General features: G+C 33.3%; 2 protein-coding genes across 2 annotated transcripts; both read left to right on the top strand.

The window, feature by feature from the left end:
- Window positions 1–17,818: 17,818 nt before the first annotated feature.
- Window positions 17,819–19,237, top strand: LOC127285312 (uncharacterized). The gene has a single exon (XM_051311263.1). The coding sequence runs from the start codon at window positions 17,819–17,821 to the stop codon at window positions 19,235–19,237; it is 1,419 nt and encodes a 472-aa protein (XP_051167220.1).
- Window positions 19,238–20,809: 1,572 nt separating this feature from the next.
- Window positions 20,810–23,602, top strand: LOC127285311 (uncharacterized). The gene has a single exon (XM_051311262.1). The coding sequence runs from the start codon at window positions 20,810–20,812 to the stop codon at window positions 23,600–23,602; it is 2,793 nt and encodes a 930-aa protein (XP_051167219.1).
- The last annotated feature ends 322 nt before the right edge of the window (window positions 23,603–23,924 follow it).

The following is a 23,924-nucleotide window of genomic DNA, read 5'->3' as shown; positions in this document are numbered from 1 at the left end:
CTCAAAAAGTAGATACCTTGAAGTCTGATATCGATGTCATTCATGAAAGAATTGGCCGCGTCGACAGTTTTTCTGAACAATTAAAGAAGGCTATAAAGGACGTAGATATTGTTGACGATTTTAATGCCTTAGTCGTTCGAGTCTCTGAGATATTTCGGGAACTAAAAGCGATGAAGGAAACATTGAGAGTCAATGAAAGTCAACAGCGTGAAGAAGGGGAATTTCGCGGAAGGCTATCGCAAGAGGTAGGCGGGGTTAGCCAAGGAAATCCTCTATTATCAACGCGATCCGAAGAATCAGTCACACCGTATGAAGGGGCGTCTAGGTCTTCTCGAAACCAAGTTGGTAATGAGAATAATATAAGATCAGGCGCCAATCAAAGTCAGAATCGTTCGCCTGAGGGAGAACCTCGCCGGGTGCAATTCCAAGATCAAACTGATAAACAAACGAACGCTACATCGCTTCCTAGAATTGTTCAGGTTGTGAAATCGCGACAGTTAGCCGATGGCCGATGGGTTGATGAGGAAGTTCTTGTGTCCGAAAAACAGTATGGTGAAATTATGTACGGCATTCCGAAGATAGAAACCAGTCCCCTAAACTTTCCGAGCAATCCCCAGCCGAGAAAAAGATTTCCGGAGCGACAAACGGGATCACTGTTTTCGTGGGGATATGAGGCGAATAATGGCGAGCGTATGCCACGCGGAGAACGAGAACAATCCCTTCCGCGTGAAACGTATAGAAATGAAGGTTATGATGATGCTCCCAATGCAATGAAAATAGGGAGAATTTTGTCTTCGTGGAAAATAAAATTTCCCACGACTACAAAGGACCCTGAACAATTTCTATTGTTATTGGAGGATCATTTGTCGTCGAGCGGAATTTTGAAAGATTGTTTCGTGCCTCACTTATCCCAATTATTTGAGGGATCATATAAGTCTTGGTATTTTATAAACAAGGAGTCGTGGCGAACTTGGCGTGAATTTTCACAGGCTTTTCGTTACGAATGGGGAGTAAAAAAAGACGACGCAGATTTACTTCTTGAAATTCGGGACTTGGAACTTGAAAGGAGTGAGACTTTATCCGAATTCGCGTGTCGCGCTAGACTGATTTTCGAAAGAATGCAATATCCTCCCGAGTTTAGAGAACAGTTAAAGCAAATATTAACAAAGTTTAATCCTAGACTAACCTTTGAAATTTTGAATTTGAATTTAACTAATTACCGGGATTTCCTGCATTATGTCAGTGAAAGAAACTATCTATACCGTCGTGTCGTTGATTCACAGTCGACTAGGGGTAGAACATCTAGAACTAAATTGAGTTGTATGCAGGGTAACGAGCAATATGATCGAGAATCTGACGACGAATCTGATTTTTCAATCGAAGAATCCAACGATGAATCAGAAGTCAATTTGAATGCTATGAATGATTCACGGAAAAAACCACATTCGCGTAGAACGAATTTGCTCAGTCGAGATAGATTAGAGAAAAACCTGCAACGGTTCGAAGAGTCAGGGAAAAGTAAGTCTCAAATCTCGAAGTCGACTAATGCAAAAGATTTCTTAGGTAAAACGACAAATTCAGAAGGGTCTAAACAGCAATACAATCGCGAAAACATGACTTGTCTCAATTGTGGAGAAAAAGGTCACGGGCCGCGGTTTTGCAAAAACGAACCTCAGATGGTTTGTTGTATTTGCCGCAAGATAGGTCACTATAATAAAGATTGTGAGTTTCGTCAGGGAAACGAGAAGAGCCCTCAGTAACCATTCCTCAGGTAACTGAACCGAAGGGCTTAGTCGAGGCCAACGAAACATTGTCGTTAACAAAAAACAAAGTCGAATTGAAAATAAATAAAATCAAGGATTTTGAAAGTGAAGCTACTCCGAGAGCTGACTTTGAAAATGCTTCCTTTTTGGAGGTCCTTGATGATTCGGTTTCTGAAATCGAAAGCGAGGATGAGGAAACCGAAAAGTTAATTAATCAACAATTAGAAAATGACGAAAGTCTTTCGGTTAATTTGTCGACATTAACTACAGACGTCAATACGTCCGATAACGAAAACACAGACGATGTAAATGAGATCTCTTATAGGTCTTGGAAGCCGACTCGCGTACCGCCACATAATATTTATCGACTTTCTCAACGTAGAATTTACCGGTCTTCTGGAGAACTTCGTGAACCAAGAGTAACGGTCCAAATACCGGTAGAAATAGTCATTTTCGGAGAAAAAATTTCGGGAATAGTGGATAGTGGTAGCGAAAGATCTTTTTTAAGCGGCTCAGCCTACGAAAGAGTAAAACACTTCCAGATAGATAATCTGAAAGAAGATGCGTCGTCGAAAAGAGGTGTTAGGTTAGGAGATAAAACGGTTGTCAAGTCCTTAGGGGGTACCGGTTTCGTGATCGACATAGGTGATATTTATGGACCGCAATGGTTCAGTGTTCTTCCTGAACTTTCCAACGATTTGATTTTGGGAATGGATTTTTGGCTGAACTTTAAGGTAAAAGTCGATCCATTCACACAAACGTGGACATTAGACGGCAGTAAATACAACTATTCGTTATTACGCCGGCGTACCGGACTTAGCGTTATCGTGTGACGAAGCGGAAAATTTGAAGGATTTTCTAGACAAAGAATTCGACAAAATAGATAAAGAATCGACAGGCGAGAACGATTCAATAAAACACGTAATAGAATTAGACGACGATACTCCACATCGACAAAAACCGTATAGACGTAGTGAGGTCGTCAGACAATTTATCGATCAGGAAGTCGAACGACTGTTAGAAAAGAAATATATTCAAAGAAGTAATAGCGACTGGTCATTTTCCCCAGTAGTAGCTCCTAAAGCTAACGGAGGCCTTAGATTCTGTATAAACTACCAGCCGTTAAATAAAAAGACGCGAAAGTTAGCTTATCCGTTACATAACATGCGTTCGATTCTCTCGCAACTACATCAAGCCAAAATTATTTCGACATTAGATATGAGTGAGGCATTTCATCAAATACCGATGGATGAAGCAAGCAGAAAATATACCGCTTTCGCCGTCGAGGGCAAAGGACATTTTGAATGGCTTAGAATGCCATATGGTCTAACAGGTGCACCGTCGACGTTTCAGCGTCTGATGGACTTGTTAAAAAGACGTTTACAAGGTCTAATTACGGAAAGAAACTTGCCGAATCGTTGGCGTGATAATGTTTTCACTTATTTAGACGACTGGATAGTCGTTAGTCAGGATTTTGAAGAACATCTTCAAATTTTGGCACTAGTATTTGAGGTTTTTCGGGAGGCAAAACTGATCGTTAATCGAGAAAAAAGTAGCTTCGCGTGTAGGGAAGTAAAATATCTCGGTTATATAGTCGACGAATTTGGTATGAGACCAAATTTTGGGTTGGGTGGAATTTTAGTACAGAAAGATCCGGAAACGGGAAAGGAAATTCTTATCGAAGTACTTAGTCGACCATTAAGAGGTGCTGAATTGCATTACACGACAACAGAGAAAGAATGCTTGGCGGTGGTTTGGGCTGTCGAGAAATTAAGATGCTATTTAGAGGGTGTCCCCTTAAAAGTGGTAACAGACCATCAGGCCTTGCAGTGGCTTCACGGATTGAAAAATCCAGTAGGTCGACTTGCGAGATGGGCTATTTACCTCTACCAGCATAATATGACAGTCGAACATCGACGAGGCACTCTTAATGAGGCGCCTGATGCTCTTTCTCGAATGCATAACGTCGACGTCGACCCCAATGGTTGGGAGAAGGTAATTGACGAGGCAATTCAGAGTAAAATCCAATTGAACACAATTTGTGATAAAGATTGGTATACGACAAAGTTTAACTTGGTTAAATCACAACCAGATCGCTTCGCGGGTTGGAAAATCGAAAATGACGACTTGTTTTATTATCGTCCCGATTATGAAAAGGCGTTGATAGATGACGAACATCCGTGGAAGAAGGTAGTAAAAACCGCGGAAGTACCAACAGTTTTGAGCGATAACCACGACATACCACAGGCCGGACATCTTGGTAAGGACAAGACGTTGGATAGAATTCGACAAAACTTTTATTGGCCGGGAATGACGTTAGATGTGAAAAATTACGTCGACGAGTGCGAAACATGCGTTAAAGTAAAATATAATCAGAATCCGATGAAAGGAAAACTTACAACGCGTGTATTGCATTCGCCTTGGGCTCAGTTGTCTGTTGATACTGTCGTTACGCAAACGCGAACGAAAAAGGGAAATACGTGCGTCTTAGTTATCTTGGATTTATAAACAAAATACCTAGAATTGTTTCCTATTCGGACGAGAAACGGGAAAACAGTCGTCCGAATACTAGACATGATATTCGATCGATGGGGAACCCCAAGGGTCGTTGTATCTGACAACGGCAAGGAATTCGTGAATTCAGAAGTAGCATCATACTTGATAGCTAGGGGGGTAAAACAAATTACTACGCCGATTAAACACCCTCAAGCTAATCCAGTCGAAAGGTTTAATCGGACCATTAAACCAATGATAGCCGCTTTTTTGAAACACGATCATAAGGAATGGGATCAATATTTGGCCAAATTACAGTTAGCCTATAATACTGTACCGCATTCCGGGACAAGGGTTTCTCCTTTCTTTTTGAATCGTGGTAGGGAAGCTATTATTAAACATACGAGTTGATGACTCGATTTCCTTTTGGGCTGGTCGTATGAATTTGATTGATGAATTTAGACACAAGGTTGAAAGTCGGTTACAAAAGTACAATGAAAAACGTCTTGCCATTGCCAACACGGGCAGGTCTTCTGTCGTCGAGTTAAAGGAAGGAACAGAAGTTTATTACCCAAATAAAAAGCTGAGTAATAAGGCTGAAAACTATTCTGCTAAATTGGCATACCGTTATTTAGGACCAGCATTGATAGGAAAGGTTTTGGGTTCGTCAACGGTAGAATTGGTTGATAAGTCTGGAAAGGCGTTAGGAAAATACTGTGTAGCTGATTTAAAAATACCGCGACGTAGTTTGCGTAACAAGTAGGGTTGTGTTTCAGATAATTACTCGACATGAGCTCGTCAAAAATTGTAGAGGAGAACGGCGAGATGGCACGAAAGATGAAGGAACTCTACATTGCTAAGCAGAGAATGGAGAACCTGATCGCCGACTTACAAAACAAAATGTTGCTGGACCAAGCAACTGATGTTAGCTCAAATGCAGACGTCAAAGATGTTGGAATATATGATGAGGCATGCGCATTACCCTTGGAGTCGTCTGATGTGTTTATTGCCAATCATATTCACGATGACGACAGACATTCTTCTACTACGAGTTATAATGTGGAATCACTTTATAATTATAGTGATCCTAATTTGACAAGGAAGGAAGTCGACGATTTTCGCAACGAGTTGCGGACTAGAATACCTTCACCTATTAAGACGACAACCGTAAGAAGAGTAACGGACGCTGAAATTCAAGAGGAAAACCTCAGAAGGAAGCGAATCAACAATGATAAACATCTGTTGAAAATGTCGTCAGTTACGGGCAGGCCATTGTCAATGGGGGAACATCACGATACTCAGGTATCCCCCTCTGTTCGAGTCGATCCTGTTGAGAGTATTCCGTCCTTTAGAGAAGTGCTCAAGGAACTAGGAGTGCCTAAATTATTAAACCCACGAGGAGAAACTCAACCACTCTTTTTGGTCGACTGCCGTATAGTGAGTTTGGAGCTTCTGATGTCTTTAATAAAGAAGAGAGCAGAAATTCTTGCAGCAAAGAAGGATGCAACAATGGTGGACAGGTCGACACAAACGTATGTAACCACTATTGGGAAACAATTTTCACCAGGGTGTATAAATTGTCGCTCCAGGAAACACCATTTTGCGGATTGTAAACTGCCATATAGACCAGGATTCTGTTCTATCTGTGGTGCGGACGGCTTTGATACAGACGACTGCGTTTTTCCGCATGGAACAGAACACGAGCGTGTATTGGGCCGTTGCCAAGGATGTGGTAGGAGTTCAGAATTGTATTGTCGGGAGTGCCCGGATTGTAATATCCGACATGAAGGGATAGTTGATTGGTTAAGACTCAACTATGCTACTTTTCCTGTATGGGCTATCCCGTAGGACCATCGTTTCTTGGTGGATGGCGAGGGTGAGCTGAGACGTCGAGTGAAGGCCAAGTTCGACGACTCCAATGATCATCCGAATCGCGTTCGAAGCTTCCTCATTCGGGAAAATGCTCTGGCAAAGGTGGACGAACTTGCCAATCCAACAGCAAAGTCGGCTAAGAAATTATCGGAAGAAAAACGAGCCAGAGCGGTTCAGGCTCTCTTAACTAAAATAACGACAGATGACATCGAAAAGGTAATGAAGGAGAGACCGGAACTACAAGACGGTGAAGAAGTAAAAATCATTGTGCCTACCGTTTATAAGAAAAATCCACAAGAACAATAGTTATACTTTGACGACTTTAAGATTTTTTGTGTTCTAGCAACTTGCTAACTTTCATTGTAAGAAAAAAATATATATATTCTTTTTTATACGTCCCTATGATTGTCGACAAGATTACGTTAAGTAAAAGCGTTTATATAGATAATAATAAATATGACTTTCACAATTTCCAGAAATTATATAATTTATGGTGGTTGTTTTTTGGACCTATCCCAATTGTTTTAATAAAATTTTAAAAATTAATTCTGTTTCAGAGGTTCGACTATGTAATTGTTTTATTTTCTTTTGACTTGATTTCATGTTTCAGCTCCAAAATTTTTTTATAACTACATGTTCGAAAGGGGAGGGTGTAACAGGAATATATTTTACATGAGTTATTAGAAAATTTTGGTCATCTCTGGGTTAAAAGTTGAGCGCACGTCCCTGGATGTGTCATGGCGGTGTTCGACGTCACGTGATCATTTTCACGAGACGCCGGCAAGGACCGGCATGGTCACTCTTGTTCCGTGCTCACAACGTATAAGTTGAATTTTGTAATTGTGTGAAAGTAAGAAAATTGTGTGAAGTCCTGATCAGGCAAATTTGTTAAAGGAACATTATAATTATAACAGACGTCTATTTTCAAAAGGGATTGTTCTAAAGATTAAAAGACGACTGTTCTCATAAGAAATATTATAATTGTATCAGAGATACGTAAGTAAAACAATTAATAACCACCATTAAATTAATGTTGTATCAATTGGGTTCGCCCAACACACCCCTCCCTTAAATTAAAGATAGAGTTTCATTGTTCTCTTTTAAAAGATTACTGTCGACCATAAGTCGACTGGCGCCCGCGATTAAATAAATATAAATAAATTTTATTTGAACCCCTGGCGGTTTTGAACCCGGCTGCGCCAGGTGAATGCAATTTTAAATAGAAAATTTATAATAAAATTGCTTGTCTCATGATAATGTCGAATACATGAAATATCAATATGATGACCAAAATAAAATTATAAAATGTCTTGAATCAAAAATGGATGGATCACGCACGCTCGTTTATTTTATTAATATATATAAATGTAAATATGGCGATTAGCGGAGAGAATAGATGAATTTAATTAATATGATCTAATTAAAGAGTACTCAACTAACTTGATGGTGGCGAAGACCTCAAGGAGTCGAAAATACATATAAAGTTTCACAAATTGAGAGGATACATACGAAGACTCTGTGTTTAAAGAGTATGATCTCTTCCATGGATCCTTACGTCAAACGTATAGTACTTCGGCATCCAGACATCAAATCATAAATGATCGTATTAATGCTCTCCAATCGCAAATACAATGACAAAAAATGATACGCCGCACTATAAAAACACACGCAACAAAACAAGAATGTAAAATATATATATAAAAAAAACTACGATAATTCACAATCTATAACGAAATTTTCACCAAACATACCTCGGTGATTCTCGCCAAGATCCTCGAGAACGGCGCTACGCAACGAACGTGATCACAATAAGTTCAATATTATAATTGATTAATTTTATAATAGTCTTACGTTTCCCTCACTCTACTCAAAATGGGCGGGGAAATGCCTCATCCCACAATATACCGCAGTACGAGATATTCGCTTCAACATGTTTCTTTCGCACTCAATTCCTCGGAAAGAAACTTTTGTAGCTGCATATTTTACTGAACTCGAATGATTTTCATTGAACTTTTCTATTTCGGAAGCTATCGATGAATCAAAATTCTTTGAAGTTTGGAAAATAGTTACTTTGTCTTCGTCAAAGGAATGAATCGATTCCATTAGCTGGTGATTTCCTGACAAACTTTTAGTAACATTAACAAAAATTTTCCGGTGTCTTATTGCAGTTTTGAAGTAAAACATGTTTCAATGGACCAAAAGTTTCGATATGCAACGGAATGTGTGATACATAGTGATGCTTTGGGCGAAGGGAAATGTTTTTAAAACATTCAATTCTTAAATTCATGTAACTTCTAATACTGTTTTGCAGTAAAGCTACTTGACCCACAGATAACGCAGGAGCAAAAACTAAGGAGATAATTTTCTTCAAAAGAAGTACCATTTGCTAAACTTTGTCATCTGCATTTTTTATTCTAAAAGCAACTGCCAAGGTGAATACTTGAAGCAATTTCATGATTTCACTTGCAGTACCGCAAATTTTTTTATGTTTTAAATTTATTAAAGGAACGTTATCTGAACTTGAATCATTCGACAATCTGATTCTTTGTAAATTATAATTTAGGTAGCCAATGTGAAACCAATTGTTTTAAATTAAATATTTGATTATAAGAAGAAGGTCAAATGGAATAATTCCTTCTAATAAATCGTGTGCGATGCAACATGGCAGTCCTTGTAAAACATGATAATGTTTTAATTGATTTAATAATGATTTTCCGCATATACCAAGGGAATTTACACCTGTTCGTTCTGCTGTTCTAACACAAATACTGTAATTCTGTAAATTTCGCAACTGTTGGACATCGTAAATATTAGATTTTAATTGGTCCCTAGTTATCAAACAAAACCGACAAAAATAAGTAGATTTAAAACTTGTAACAAAATTTCCAACTTCGTGGCATCCTAAATTATCACCTAACACCAAAAGCAGACTTCCTTTAAAAAATATTATATTATCACCAACGGTAACTGGTATTCCTTCATTTTCTAGAATTAACAGATCATGTATTATGCAATGAAGTATTTGATCCCAACCAAATTTTTTTATATACGAATTTCTGCAAAGTGCTACAAGCTTAAAATTATCTGTCTTTGACCTCATATGCGGTGGCAAATTTCCTAATGTCATATATATTCCGACCATTTTAAATTTACCTTTGGACGATCCTAACGGGTTACAAACTTCAAATGCGTCTTGAAATAAAATTACCTGCAATACTCCGTCTTTGAAAAATGGATTTAGTTTAACAGCACTGCCATCTTTAATGTCACTGTATCCATTTGAGAATTGATTTGTTGCAGGTTCTTGACAAAAAGATCGAATACGCTCATTGAGTAACATTTTTTCTAAAGTTTTTAAAATCGGGACATAATGAAATGTACATTCAGGTTCATTTTCAACGCTAGGTAATTTTATTTCAATAGGCTCAATTACATTAAAATTTTTTTTTTAAAAATTCTTTACGACAATGAGAATTTCTAAGGGAGCCGGTTTTCTCATCATGACATTCTTTAAAAAATGATAAGCTCTCATTAAAATTTTTTAAAATCTCATCTTTACTTTCACGCGAAAAATTACTTTTTTCCAAATTTTTATTAAATTCATCACAACACAAATTCATAATATATTGAAAACATATTATACTATCTTGTAAAGATTTTTCTGTTGCATGATGTTTTGTTAATAAATTTATATAAATATTTCCCATATTTATAATCGCATCATTATGTAGCTGAGTTTCTACTTCCCCTCTTTGCTCCATTTCTTCATTAAAAGTATGATCAGTTCCTACATTAATGTAATTAACTTTTCCTGTCTCTGTTTCTACTTCCCTTCCCTATACAATCTCTTGATTAGCAACATTTTCAGTTTTTAACTTACTGTCAGAAATATGTTTTATTTTCTCTATATCTATTTCTCCCCTATGCATACGACTGATATGAGAACTGTAAGAATTTTTGTTGTGAAAAATTTTATTTAATTTTCGACAAGTGGGAAATTGACATTTAAGTGAAATTCCTTTTTCATCAAAATGTTGGTAAAGATGATTCTTCAGAGCACTCATAGTTATGCTTTTAAAATTGCAATCTACGTGCTTGCAACTGTAATTGAAATACCCTTTATTTACCTCTTTTGTAACATTGTGCATTCTATTGTAATGATCTCGGAAATTTGAGTAATTTGTAAATTCTTTTTGACATTTGGAAAATAAGCATATGAATTTTGCATTAACATCTTTTGCATGTCTGAATTAGTGTTTATTGTAATGAATAAGTTTATGAAAAGAAAGGTTACATTTTTATATGTTAACTATAAATTAATGCAAAATTTTAATATAATGTAATATAATTTAATCTTCTTTGATTTTGAAGCATCTTGACCATTCTAAACTAAAGCAGTTTGATTTTAATTTTGATCTTTTAACATTTTAAATTAAGACATTTAAATTAATTATTTTTCAAAAGTATAAAATTAATATTTACTAATTTTTAATGACTTTTGTAATATATTTTAACAATTAAGAATTTTGAAAAAAAATATTTATATATATATATTTAATGCAACTCATGGCACCCAGCAACAGTTGAAAAAATTAAGATGCTTTTATGATTTTCTTTCCTGAGGAATTAAATCTAAAAATAGAAACTTAATATTTTTCAAACATTAACTTGATAATAAATAACATTTCATTTATTACTATATACTATTGTATTTATTTATTTATTTATTTATTTAAATATTGAAAGTTCCTAGGAGTATAAATAGCCTTTCAATAATTACTTTTAAATATAGTGAACATGTAAAATAATATTGTGATACATTCGAAAGAAAAAGTGAATAAAAAACATAGTCAAAATTGATAATATATTATTATAAAAATAGAGGAAAAATTGTTTTATGCATTTTTAAAAGTTTTATAATTTGAAGGACTCTTCCTCCACGAGGAAGCAAAAACATTGAAAACAGGTTAGGTGTTTTAATCTTCACTTTTAATCACCAGGAGATATTTTCGAATAATTACTATTTATACAGAATATAAATTCAACAGGAAATTCCGACAAGTGGACATTTATTTGTCATGCGCGAGTGTTCGTGGGACTCGAACAGCCCTTTATAAATTCTTGTATGAACACGTATTCATACAAGCCATCTTGTTTATTTACTAAAGATTAGCTTATTTACCATGAGTTTGCATTTTTACAAACGATTGTCAATTTACGATCGTTTGTAAATTTACAACGTCCAACATGACACGAAAAATGGGCTACGTCTAACATTGTAAAGCTACAAAACGGACTGTTTCTGTTCAAAATATTGCAACTTTACAACGTCAGACGTCGCTGTATTCCTAACCTCTGATTTTCTTACGATGTCTAACGTTGTAACTTTACTAAAAAAATCATTTATAACTTTACAAACGGATCGTAACCCAGCGCTGACATTTTTCTCAGTGTATTAATTTTCGTTATTTTATGTAATAACATCCCTGGCGGATTCGATTTACCTAAAATCGACCCAGCTGGGTCGAATCTAAGTCGAATCTAAGTCGAATTTAGGTAATTATCAAAAAAAAGCTTTAAATTGATGAAAATTTATAAAAATTAGTATTGTGAGGTTAAATGAACATTCATAGAGTTAATTTTTGTAAGAATTTTAATTATTAACGTGATAAATAATAAATAATTACTTGATATGTGCAAGTGGTAACTGTAGATTTTAACTCGTTGTCAGTTTTCATAATATTTTCAGAAATTAGTGTAAAATGTGTGAAAAAATAATTTATATTTAATAGAAATTGCAAATTTTATTAAATTATTTTATTATTTAACAATCACATTTCATAATAATTGCAATTTAATTAAAAAATAACAGTTTTCTTAAAAGTGACAAGAACTCTATTATACCGACCACACACGGAACAGCGGAACGCGCGCCAAGATTTGAAAAGAGTTACAAATTTTAAACATTCATTAAATAGAAAATATGCAATTTTTTTCTTTATTTATAAAAAAAACTTTAGAATTTTGTTAAAATAATAAAAATTAAGCTGATATATTTTTCTTAAATTTTTACTTATAACTTTTTAAAAAATTCTTAAATAAAAGATCAAAAAATTTAGTTAAATTTGTATTTTGCCATCATAATTTTTTAGACATAAAAATAAGAAAAATTTACATTAAAACTTATTTAACAATTACATTTTTTTAACAAAATTCTTTTTTTTTTAAAAAAAAAAGTTGCAGATTTTTTATTTCATATTCACAATTCTTTAATGAAATTGTTTTTTAATACAAGTTATAAAAAAATTAATCATTTATTTATACTAATGCTAATAATCACTAATTTTAAGTAATAGGATAGCTGGAAATTTGTGCTCCCTGCATGCTGCTGCCATCTAACGGCGTCTGCAACTAATATAGGGCGATAGTTAAAAGTAAAGAAATAGTGATTATTAGTATTAATATAAGTAAATTGGTATAAATAAATGATTAATTCGGCATTTCTGAGAAAATTTTTATAAAATGATTATCTTTTATGGTTAATCAAATATATTTAATTAATGAAATTAAGATAATAATGAAATAGTTGTAATTAACAATTTGAATTTTCCCGCCAGAAGATCATGTGCATTCATATTCGCGCACTTTTACCGTGTGTGGTCGGTATAATAGAGTTCTTGTCACTTTTAAGAAAACTGTTATTTTTTAATTAAATTGCAATTATTATGAAATGTGATTGTTAAATAATAAAATAATTTAATAAAATTTGCAATTTCTATTAAATATAAATTATTTTTTCACACATTTTACACTAATTTCTGAAAATATTATGAAAACTGACAACGAGTTAAAATCTACAGTTACCACTTGCACATATCAAGTAATTATTTATTATTTATCACGTTAATAATTAAAATTCTTACAAAAATTAACTCTATGAATGTTCATTTAACCTCACAATACTAATTTTTATAAATTTTCATCAATTTAAAGCTTTTTTTTGATAATTACCTAAATTCGACTTAGATTCGACTTAGATTCGACCCAGCTGGGTCGATTTTAGGTAAATCGAATCCGCCAGGGTAGTAAAATACAATTTTTAAAAAATGATTTAATTGGCCTAAAAATTTAATTAGAAAAATAAACTTCTAAATATGTCAATACATGTTATCTTTGATTTTAATCAAATCATCACTAATTGTCGATACGACCTATCAATTGGGATGTTCTTTAAGAAAAATTAAATTTTCAATATTAATTCAATTAAAATTGTTATTTTTTGTAAAATGCGTATTTGAAATATATTCAGAATTAATAAAATAAAATTACATCTATTTCAACCTCCAAAGTGTCTATGAATTTTAATTAATTTAAAAATTTTTTTTGAAATGTGCATTCTAAATTTTGAGGAAAAACAAAGTAAAATCTAAAAAAGATTTATTACAACACAAATGGAAGAATGACTCATATAGTAATAAAAAAATAACCTCTTTCATTATTATCATAATCATTCGTATTTTCATCAGAATCATCTTCCGGATAACAAATTCCATTTAGACTTTCATTTTCATTTTTTTCGTCAATTTCTTTTTTATTTTCTAAAACCAAAGTTTCATCGTCAAATTGTTTATTTGCAAAATCTTCAACACTTTCTGAAAACAAAAAAATTCTACTTTAAATAAATGTTCAAACAAATACATTACTGTTTGGAAAAAAAGCCCACGGTATTTACAAATTACATTTAATTTAGCAAAATATTGCCCGTCAAAATATTTTCTACTAATACATAACCTCAAATAATTAAAAATAAAATTTCAAAATTTGGTCCTTGATACAAAGGTTTTAAAAAGACCATATAGATTACGAAGTAATTTAACAATACAATAGTTAAATATTATAAATAATCAAATACTTAAATTTAAATAATTTAATTCAAATAATATAAATACACTCACTTAGAGAATCGTCAGTTGAATAATTTTCGTCTTCCTCACAATCACTGCTCGATGATTTTAATTCTTTTAAAGACTGTGCAATCGCTCTTTGTTTTCTTTTTCGAATTCGTTCAATATCACGTTTTCTTTTGTTATTCATATTTAAAATTTTAAAAACCAATTAAAATTTTACTGACGGTAAAAACAAGAAAATCTTTGAAACTGTTGGCAGTTGATTCAACGCCATCTTCTGGGGACAGCGTGAATTACACGATAATATAAACCCTCTTATCTCTAAATTTGAATCGGTAATTTTCAATTCACTGGTTGAATCAGTGATTTTTTCCAAATTTATAGATTTTAGGGCACATTCTAGGACCCGATCAGTAACGTAAAAAGGGACCTCATTTTCTTGCCTGACTAACAATTAAGGCAACCTGATAAGGAAATTATAGGGCCCTTTTAAGGCAAAATGGAAAAATATATTAATAAGGCAACCTTATAGGGACCTTACAGAAGCCGTGATAATAATACGGCTATTGAGGGCAATTTCTACACGGGATTGTCCAATGCATTATGCCCAATCATCCACAATATTTCTCGTGTCTAAAAAGCTGCTAAAATAATATGAAAAACTATTGAAACATTGAAAAAAAACGGTAGAAAATGCATAATTCTCGATATATACAGAAAAAGAAAGTATAAAAATACCTCGATCGAGGAAAAGGAAAGAGTTTTCCGAAAAATCACTTTTTAACTGACAGTATACTGCTGTACTTGACATTTTATGGGTAAAGAAGAGAAGATTATGATAATGAGTGACACTTCATTATCGACTCTCAATATTTGTCGAATGGTAAAATATAATAGTAGATTTCTTTTTTGATTTTTTAAAAAAGGAATAATTAAGCAAATTAAAAGTTATTGTCAGTGCTGTGAAATTAAAAAATTTTAAAAAAACGTGAATAGTCCTATAAGTTTTAAATCGGTGTAATAAAATTTGTAAAAATTACTTTTTAGTATTATTATCTATTTATTAATAATTACTTTTAATTATTTATGATTGTTATTTAATTATATTACAGTGAAAAAATGTGTATATATAATGTAGTGTAATAAGGAAATTTGAAAATTGGTAAGTATAAAAAATAATAGACTTTATTTATTTTATAAATTAGTTGGAAAATATATTAATATAATATAATTAATATAGTAATGTACAGTAATTTTAATTGAAATAATTATAATAAAAAACATATATATTAAATAAACAAACTATATTTATAACTTTTTCAATTGAATTTATTGAATAAAAACAATTAACAAACAATTCTTATATTTATTCTAATTTTTTTAAACTCCTAAGTACGTCAGAAAGATTTTATTTTATTGCATATCAACAAAATAATAATGCAGGCTTATTATAATAACAAAAATACTCGTTGAAATTACCTGTTATTCCTTGATTGCATTTTTTGTACTAATTTAATTTAAAATTTATAAAAGAAAAATTTACAAAATAACAAAATTTTTGCAGGTTTGACCTATAATGTATACGTATGTATAATGTATAATTATAATATATATAAAATACATAATATAAATTATATTAATATAATATTATTAATTAATAATAATATATAATTATAATTGAGGGTATGGATGCTATAAGGGGACGCGCATGGTTTACGTTGTCCCCTTGCGCAGCTGCTGACTCGCTACACGCGGGGACTTTTACTTTCACTTATATCCCCTTATAGCATCCACACCCTCAATTATACTTATGTACTAAATAATTTCAAATAATTAAATTAATTTTAAATAATTAAACTAATTTTTAATTTAATTAATTTAATTAAAATTTAAATAAAAATATTTAAATTAGTACTAAAAAAATATAAACATATAATAAAAACATAACAATAAATGAAATATAAAAGTAAGAAAATTTTTAATTCAATAATTATTCCTTTTTTAAAAAATCAGAAAGAAATCTACTATTATATTTTACCATTCGACAAATATTGAGAGTCGATAATGAAGTGTCACTCATTATCATAATCTTCTCTTCTTTACCCATAAAATGTCAAGTTTATACTGTCAGTTAAAAAGTGATTTTTCGGAAAACTCTTTCCTTTTCCTCGATCGAGGTATTTTTATACTTTCTTTTTCTGTATATATCAAGAAGTATGCATTTTCTACCGTTTTTTTCAATGTTTCAATAGTTTTTCATATTATTTTAGCAGCTTTTTAGACACGAGAAATATTGCGGATGATTGGGCATAATGCATTGGACAATTGAACAAACACTCCAATTGTCCGAATGCATTTTAGACAATTGAGCAAACGGCTTGCTCAATTGTCCGAACTGCTATCTCAAAAAATCCTTTTTTACTGGGATATCATAGTAATTATAAATGAGGGGGACAGATGGTTGCCGGGATTAAATTTCCACTGCAATTAATAAGATAGAAACAAAACTATTGTAAGTAATAAATTTATTCGGCTTGAGAGGAATACGTGGATTTAAATTTCCCGCGCAACGTTTTCCCCTACCTTTCCCATATAATCGTAAATACCTACCTAACCTTACAAACACTACTGGACTCACGTACGTGAGAAAATAAATGGAGAGGCGGACTCCGTTCCAATCTGTCAAGGCCTTTCTCCAATGGGATCCTAAACTCTTGCGTTGCGTATGCATTGCGTCGGTTGCTATTGGCAACCAATGCTAAAATCAACGCGTCAGTCACGCAACGCAAAAGTTTAGGTTCCTATTGGAGAAAGGCCTTCTAAGTGTTCAGACGTGTTTGTAAACACGTCATTTACAGTGTAATAAATAGTCAGTTCGAAGGACATAGTGCTTATAATATGGTTATAATATGGTTGTCGAATGCTCTAAATAATCCCCGAGGGTTCATAATAAAAAAAAGGATTAATCAAAGTAAGAGATTTTTGTCAATATATTCAATAAAAATCACATAAGGATTAGTTGAGCTGAAATCACTTTAGAGCACGTGCTTCGCAATTAAATGCTTCCTATTCTTCCTTTTCCTTTAATTGCTTTCATGGTTAAAACAGACAGCTTTATATTTAAATAGTAACTTTACAGTTTCTTGCATAAAATAAAAATTAATAATCTTAAATTTAATTGTTTGTATTAATAAGGATTACTTATTGTGGATTTAGCTAAAATATTTATACAATATAAATTTTTGCTAAAGAATTAATTTTATTCATTCCTGTATTTTCTATTGCAATAATTAATCAGTTTTTGTTTTAAGTTAATTTTATTTGATATTGAATATTAAATGTTTGAACATGCACGTGGGATGATTGGATTAGGTTTAGAATAAAGTAAACAAATGGTTTTGATTGTTCGATGCTAGGCCTATTATTGTGATGAAAATAAACAAATAATGGGAAGGCAATCACACGAAGGTTTTTAGAATAGATAATTAATACAATTATTTGAGTTTTAAATCGATATTTCTCTTTATTGAATAAATAATAATAATAAGAAATATATTTGAAGGTTTTGCCTTGGGAAAATTGATTTTGACTTTGATCTAAGTATGTGTTTGATTTGAGTATGTTATATTAAAATTCTGATTCTTAAAATTAAAGATAAAAGAGGGAATGTAAGAGGAAGAAGGAAAGAATTTGATTGGTTAATAATAATAATAAATAAATTAAACCTAATTTCAAACATTATTTTATTTATTGAATTTTTTTTTCTCTCTTCCTGAGAGGGTTATGAAAAAGGCTATTAAATCCTCGGCAGGTTCTATTTCTCGAGATTCTGATCTGAATAGTTTTACATCAGTGTCTACTGATTCCTTATCATTGATTTCATCGGATATAAGATTGCTCACTATGACTCATTTACAGAATAATTTAGATGAACAATTGCGAAATTCCAGACAAAATGAAGGGGATCAGATTGTTTCAGCAGATGAGTTCCTTATATGGAACAATCCGGAAAACCTACCATCTCCACTTTTTCCACCAAATTCATTGCCTCCATATATTGTATTGATGGAAAGTCTGAATCAATCTCTTAATATAGGTAAATTGAATCCTATAGCTGTTGCCGATCTGATACATAGTGTCATTAAAGGCAATAGATTGATTCAAAGAAGTGGCATCAACAGAGTCAAGATTACCTGTGAGAGTTTGGATGATGCTAATGTGTTGCTTGGTTCATCTGAACTTATTGAGAATAAATATAGGGTTTATATTCCTAAATCTTTGAAGTTCGTTAAGGGTATGGTTAGGGAAGTGGACTGTTCCTTATCAGCAAACAATATTGCTGACAGGATGAACCAGGAAAGTCTTAAAGATCTGGTATCAATTAAGCGTCGCATTACTTATGATAATCATATGCTTGATATTATTGAATTAACTTATTTAGGTTCAAAATTGCCGTCGACAGTTCAACTTTCGTATTTTGAATTCCCTGTTGTCCCGATTGATCCTCGCCCATTACGTTGTTATAAATGTCAGAGATACAGGCATGTGGAAACACAATGTAGATCGAGATATTTCCGATGCGAATTCTGCCTTGAATCTCATGAATCCAAGGATCGTCATAATAGACTTAGATCAGTCATATGTTGTAATTGTAACGGCCCTCATTCTACTGCCTCGGTTGAGTGTCCGAGGTATATCAAAGAAAAGGTAATAATGCAAATACGCCTAGATCATGGTATAGGGTACCAGGAGGCTGAAGCTAAATTTAACGAAAATTTATCTGAAGCTGAATCGGACGCGCAAGAAAGTACAATTAGAGATAGAAACAACATTGATACATCACATCCTATGGATTTATCATTAAATTCTGTTAGCTCGCATGATTCTCATCACGAAGAGGAAGGAGATCAATCACAAATTTCAGAATTCGATGATACGCAAATAGAAAATAAAAATATTAGAAGTATTACGCGTTCTAGGTCTGAAGAAAAAATAACTCGCAATATTCTATTGCAACAACCAAAATTTGTTCCTCCTGGATATGGTCGATCCTTTTTGAACTCTATGGGTCATGATCAAATGAGTTTTGAGTCTAACTCTCCAAGTCATTCAAGGACCAAGCCAGGAGCTACTAGCTCCCCGCTTGATGAACTTAATGAAGCTAAAAGAAAGCGTTTGGAAGACACTAATTCAACGTCATGAGTTAATGGTAGAATTAGTTATTAATTCCAAAATTCTATGTCAATTAAATTTAAATATATGTGTATAGTGAATTCTGTAAAAATGAATATAGAAATTTAGAAAACTAGAAAATTAACTTGAAAAGGTACAAAAAAAGTGGTTTGATTTGATAGCAAAAACCGAATGCTATAGTTAAGAGATTTTGTATTTATGGTTATTGTTGAAAAAAGTGTAAGGCGGATTTTATTTTTGTTATTATTAGTTTTACTACAAATTTAATAGTTAATTTAATAAAGATAATTATAAATAAGAAAACAATTTTTTACTGGTCTAAAAAATGGCTGATTTCCAGGAATACAAAGTCGATCTAGAGAAGCAGCTAAATTCCTTGCGATGATAGTTATTTGTTTAGACGGATATGCAGGAATGAATATTTTAATAGAATAACTTTCTCTAAATTAAAATGATTTCACAATTGCGTATTATTAACTGGAATGCACATAGTCTGGTAAATAAGAAAACAGAACTAGAGCAATTGATTCAACAAAATCGCCCGCAAATAGTATGCGTCACGGAAACCTGGCTCAAACCAGAACATAAATTTTCAATTTATGGATTTAACGTATATCGACAGGATAGATTAGTTGGTAGGGGAGGTTGAGTCATGATTATGACTGAAAGGGATCTTGTCACTTCTTCTCTGGATCTGAAGTTTTCTGATAACAGGGATTTCTATCAAACGGAAATTTGTGGAGTGGGAATACATACTCCTCTGGGTATTACGGAATTAATAGTGGTTTATTCTCCAATAAACTCGAATCCAGAACTGTTCAGCTGGCAAGAATTATTATCTTCATCGAAGTCGGAAAATCACAGATTGGTCTGTGGTGATTTTAATGCGCACTCTCCTAGTTGGGGGGCTAATCAGGCAAATAATAAGGGTAATTTGTTAGCACAGGCTATGGATTTAACTGATAGTGTACCGATTAATGATCGTCTACCTACTTACATTCCTAGATCAGGGGATATAAGTAACAATCTGGATTTAGTTTTCGTTCCTATGAATATGATAGGGAATTTCAGCTTTAAATTAGCTAGTGATTCTTTCGGTTCAGATCATATACCAATAATTGTTGACTTTTATGTTAGACCAGACTTGATTGATACGGGTTCCACTAGGTTTAATGTTCGGGGAGTCGATTGGACACAATTCATAAACACACTAGAGGAAGAATTTAGAGTTTTGTTTAGTGAATTGGATTGTGCGGAACCTGATTTACTTTATGAACGATCAATAGAGGTGATTCATCGAAATTTGATTGATAGTGGAGCAATCCGTCCAGGGGGTAGAAAGGGTAAAAGGAAGCTTCAACCATTGTGGTGGAACGAACAGTGTTATTCTTTGGTAAGCGAACGATCTGAGGCTATTGGGAACGTTGGTCTAGTAACAATCTAGTAACTTTGACCTATTCTCTCCCTCCATTTTGTTTTTTCTACTCTTTCTAACCTATTAATTGAAGAGAGACAAAGAAAGAAAATGGAGGGAGAGAATGGGTCCCCACCAGATGGCGTATTGCAGTTTAGCCGATCCTAATGAAACAATACTTAGCTGATCAGACCGAGGAAAATTTGGTTGAATTCAAGAGAGTGACTAATAGGATAAAAAGAAAACTGAGGAAAATTAAAACAGATTCATTTAAAAGTTACTGTGAAAACTTAAATTTTTCCAAAGGTATTCAGAATGTCTGGAAATCAGTCAAGGGTCTTATTTCCAAAAACCAGGCAACTTCTAACAGTACATATACTGATACAAATAATCCGGCTCTCCTAGAACTCCAGAATGGTCTTGTTAAAGAATATATTCCACTTAGGACACACATCTTACTTCCTGTAACAGAACCTGAACATCCGATGAATGTTGAGTTTAGCATGACAGAATTTCAGTCAGCTTTAGAAATTTCTAACTCAAAATCGGCTCCAGGTATGGATTCAATTACATTTGATATTATTAAGCGATTGCCGGCTAATGTCAAAAAATTTTATTTACAGCTATTCAATAAAATGTTTTATCTAGGAAATTTTCCGGAGTCTTGGAGGGACACTTTAGTGAGATTTATCCCCAAAGGAGGGGGAGGTTTTAGACCTATTTCGCTCACTTCTTGCTTTTCTAAATTGTTTGAACGTCTAGTCAACAGAAGGTTGGAGCATTTGTCGGAGTCACGGGACTGGCTGCCGTGTTTTCAGTTTGGTTTCAGGAGGGGAAGATCGGCTGTTGATGCGGTATCCTGTCTAGTCTCTGATATTTATCGGTCATTTGGAGAAAAAAAGAATATGGTTGCTCTTGCCTTGGATATCAAGGGGGCGTTTAGCTGTATTTATCCAGATAAAATAATCCAAGAAATGATTGACCTAGATGTTCCTGGTAGGTTGATAAATTTTGTAAGTTTTTTAATTACCAAAAAGAATCTTCATTTTTCTCTTGATAGAAGCAAGGTTAGGTATTCAGGAGTGGGGTTACCACAGGGGGGTGTTCTTTCACCTTTTCTGTTTAGTTTGGCGTTAAGAAAAATAGAGAGATGTTTGGGTCGAGATACAAAGATTCTTATGTTTGCGGATGATATTTTTATTTATGTTGTTGATGAAAATGTTGATAGTGCAAAGGCGATGATAGTGCAATCATTTAATTCGGTGTCAGGTTGGTTACTGGAATTCGGTTTGGAAATATCAATTCCTAAAACCCAATTCATTATATTTAAAAAGAGTACGAAGGTAGCCGCTTCTGAACAGTCCATAATATTAAATCATCAAAGTCTAAAGGCTAGTAAGAAAGTTAAGTATTTAGGAATTATATTGGACCACAAATTGTTGTGGAATCATCATATAAATTATCTGATTTCAAGAATTTCTAGGGCAAACAACGTAATAAAAGTTTTGGCAAAGGTTTCATCAGGTCCATCACCGGAAGTTTTGCGAGTTGTCTGTAAGGGATTAATGGAGGCAATTGGCAATTGGGGAGTTTCATTGTTTTGGAAGGCGGCACAGACTCATTTGAAAGGGTTGGATAAGGCTATATTCTCTTCTATTAGGGTGGCTACTGGCCTTCTGATGTCTACTCCAATTGCGATATTGCTGTCCGAGTTTGGTTTCATACATCCCGGCCTGGTTAGGGCAGAAAGAGCCCAGCAGACGGTTTTGCGTAATGCACAGTGGCAGCTCCATCCTACTCTGATGAGCTTAAAGTCATTGAGTCGAGATTTGGATGGTTTTTCATTGAAGTTGCCTAGGGAAAGTCTGGGAGTATTGTGTTCGTATTGGGCGGCTGAAGGGCTTATGGATATGATGTGGCCAACAGAGCGAGCATCTTATTTTGATCTGGAGTGGTCAAGGATTCAGTTTGGTGAACAGGCAGACTCAATTACAGGTCTTCTGTGGAAGGACGATCAGAATACAGAAATACCTTTCCGGGAATATCTTAACGAAGAATGCGGAAACAATTTGCTCATATATACTGATGCTTCACTAAATCCAAGCACGCTCAGGTCGGCCATCGCATTTTATATTCCCGAAATGAACATTCAGTATGGAGTTAGGGTATCATCCTTCCATACGGTCAAGTCATTGGAATTATTGGCTATGTTCGCTGCGGCACAATTTTCAAGGACTTTTGAGTTAAAAAACATACTATTGATTTCAGATTCTAGGAATGCGGTTTCTGAAATGGGCAAACCCTTGTTGGGGAATTATGAGGTTTCAAGGATCGTCCAAGAACTAAAATTAACATTTGAATTGTATCGCAATCAGGGTTTAGGTGAGGTAAAAATATTATGGATACCTAGCCATAGTGGAATTACTGGCAATGACAGAGCGGATTATTTGGCAAGAACAGCTACTGAGTTTCCAACAGTTGCAAGAAATAAAGTAGATTACGCTGATCTTAAATTATCAATCAAGAAGGATATTGAGTTTTGGGGTGTTCTTTGTTGGTCATATGGTTCTATTGCGGATTCTACTAATATATATTATGAATTTGTCAATGTCAAAACTGCTAGGCCATGGTTTAAGAACCTTAAAATCTGCCGAAGAATGGTATGTCTAATTAATAGAATTAGGTCAGGTCATTTTCTCACGGCAGAATACTTTCAGAGATTCAATTGGAATGTTACTTTTGATTGCCTTTGCGGATTTGAATATATGGATATAAGACACCTTCTATGTGATTGTCCTCTTTACAGGCGCGGTAGAGATCGTTTCCTAAGATTCTTATCGGTGACTAATACAACGACAAATGATCCAGTCTTTAATTTAAGAGAGACCGCCCTCTCTATGAGAAATGGTACAGTAACTGAAGTTCAAAAATTTTTCTTACAGACAAAATTAAATTGGTAAAAAAGCGGGATTGCCTAATTGATCATCCGCACGGCTGGCTATGCTTTTTTGTAAATATTGTTTAATCTAATTTCTAAAAATAAAATAAAGGAAAAAGAAAAAAAAATAAATAAAAATAAAAGTAACAATAGTAATGGGGATAGTGGTAATGGTAGTAATAATAATTAAATAAATAAAAACGAATTAAAATATAAGTTTAGTTATAAAGTTAATCTTTTTCAGGCTTTGTTTTTTTTATTAAGCTTTTGCTTATGGCTTTGCTCTATCAAATGTGTAACTAACTAATTGTTAGTCAAAATAAATGAAATTTTTAGTCTGTCTT

Source organism: Leptopilina boulardi, unplaced genomic scaffold (genome assembly GCF_019393585.1).
Source record: "Leptopilina boulardi isolate dan_hultmark-lab unplaced genomic scaffold, ZJU_Lbou_2.1 LbouV2_330, whole genome shotgun sequence".
Taxonomy (NCBI): Eukaryota; Metazoa; Arthropoda; class Insecta; order Hymenoptera; family Figitidae; genus Leptopilina; species Leptopilina boulardi.
This window is presented reverse-complemented; position numbering and strand designations above follow the sequence as displayed.

Coding starts and splice junctions, on each gene's coding strand:
- LOC127285312 (XM_051311263.1), top strand. CDS start 17,819: ATGAAAAAGGCTATTAAATCCTCGGCAGGTTCTATTTCTCGAGATTCT.
- LOC127285311 (XM_051311262.1), top strand. CDS start 20,810: ATGAAACAATACTTAGCTGATCAGACCGAGGAAAATTTGGTTGAATTC.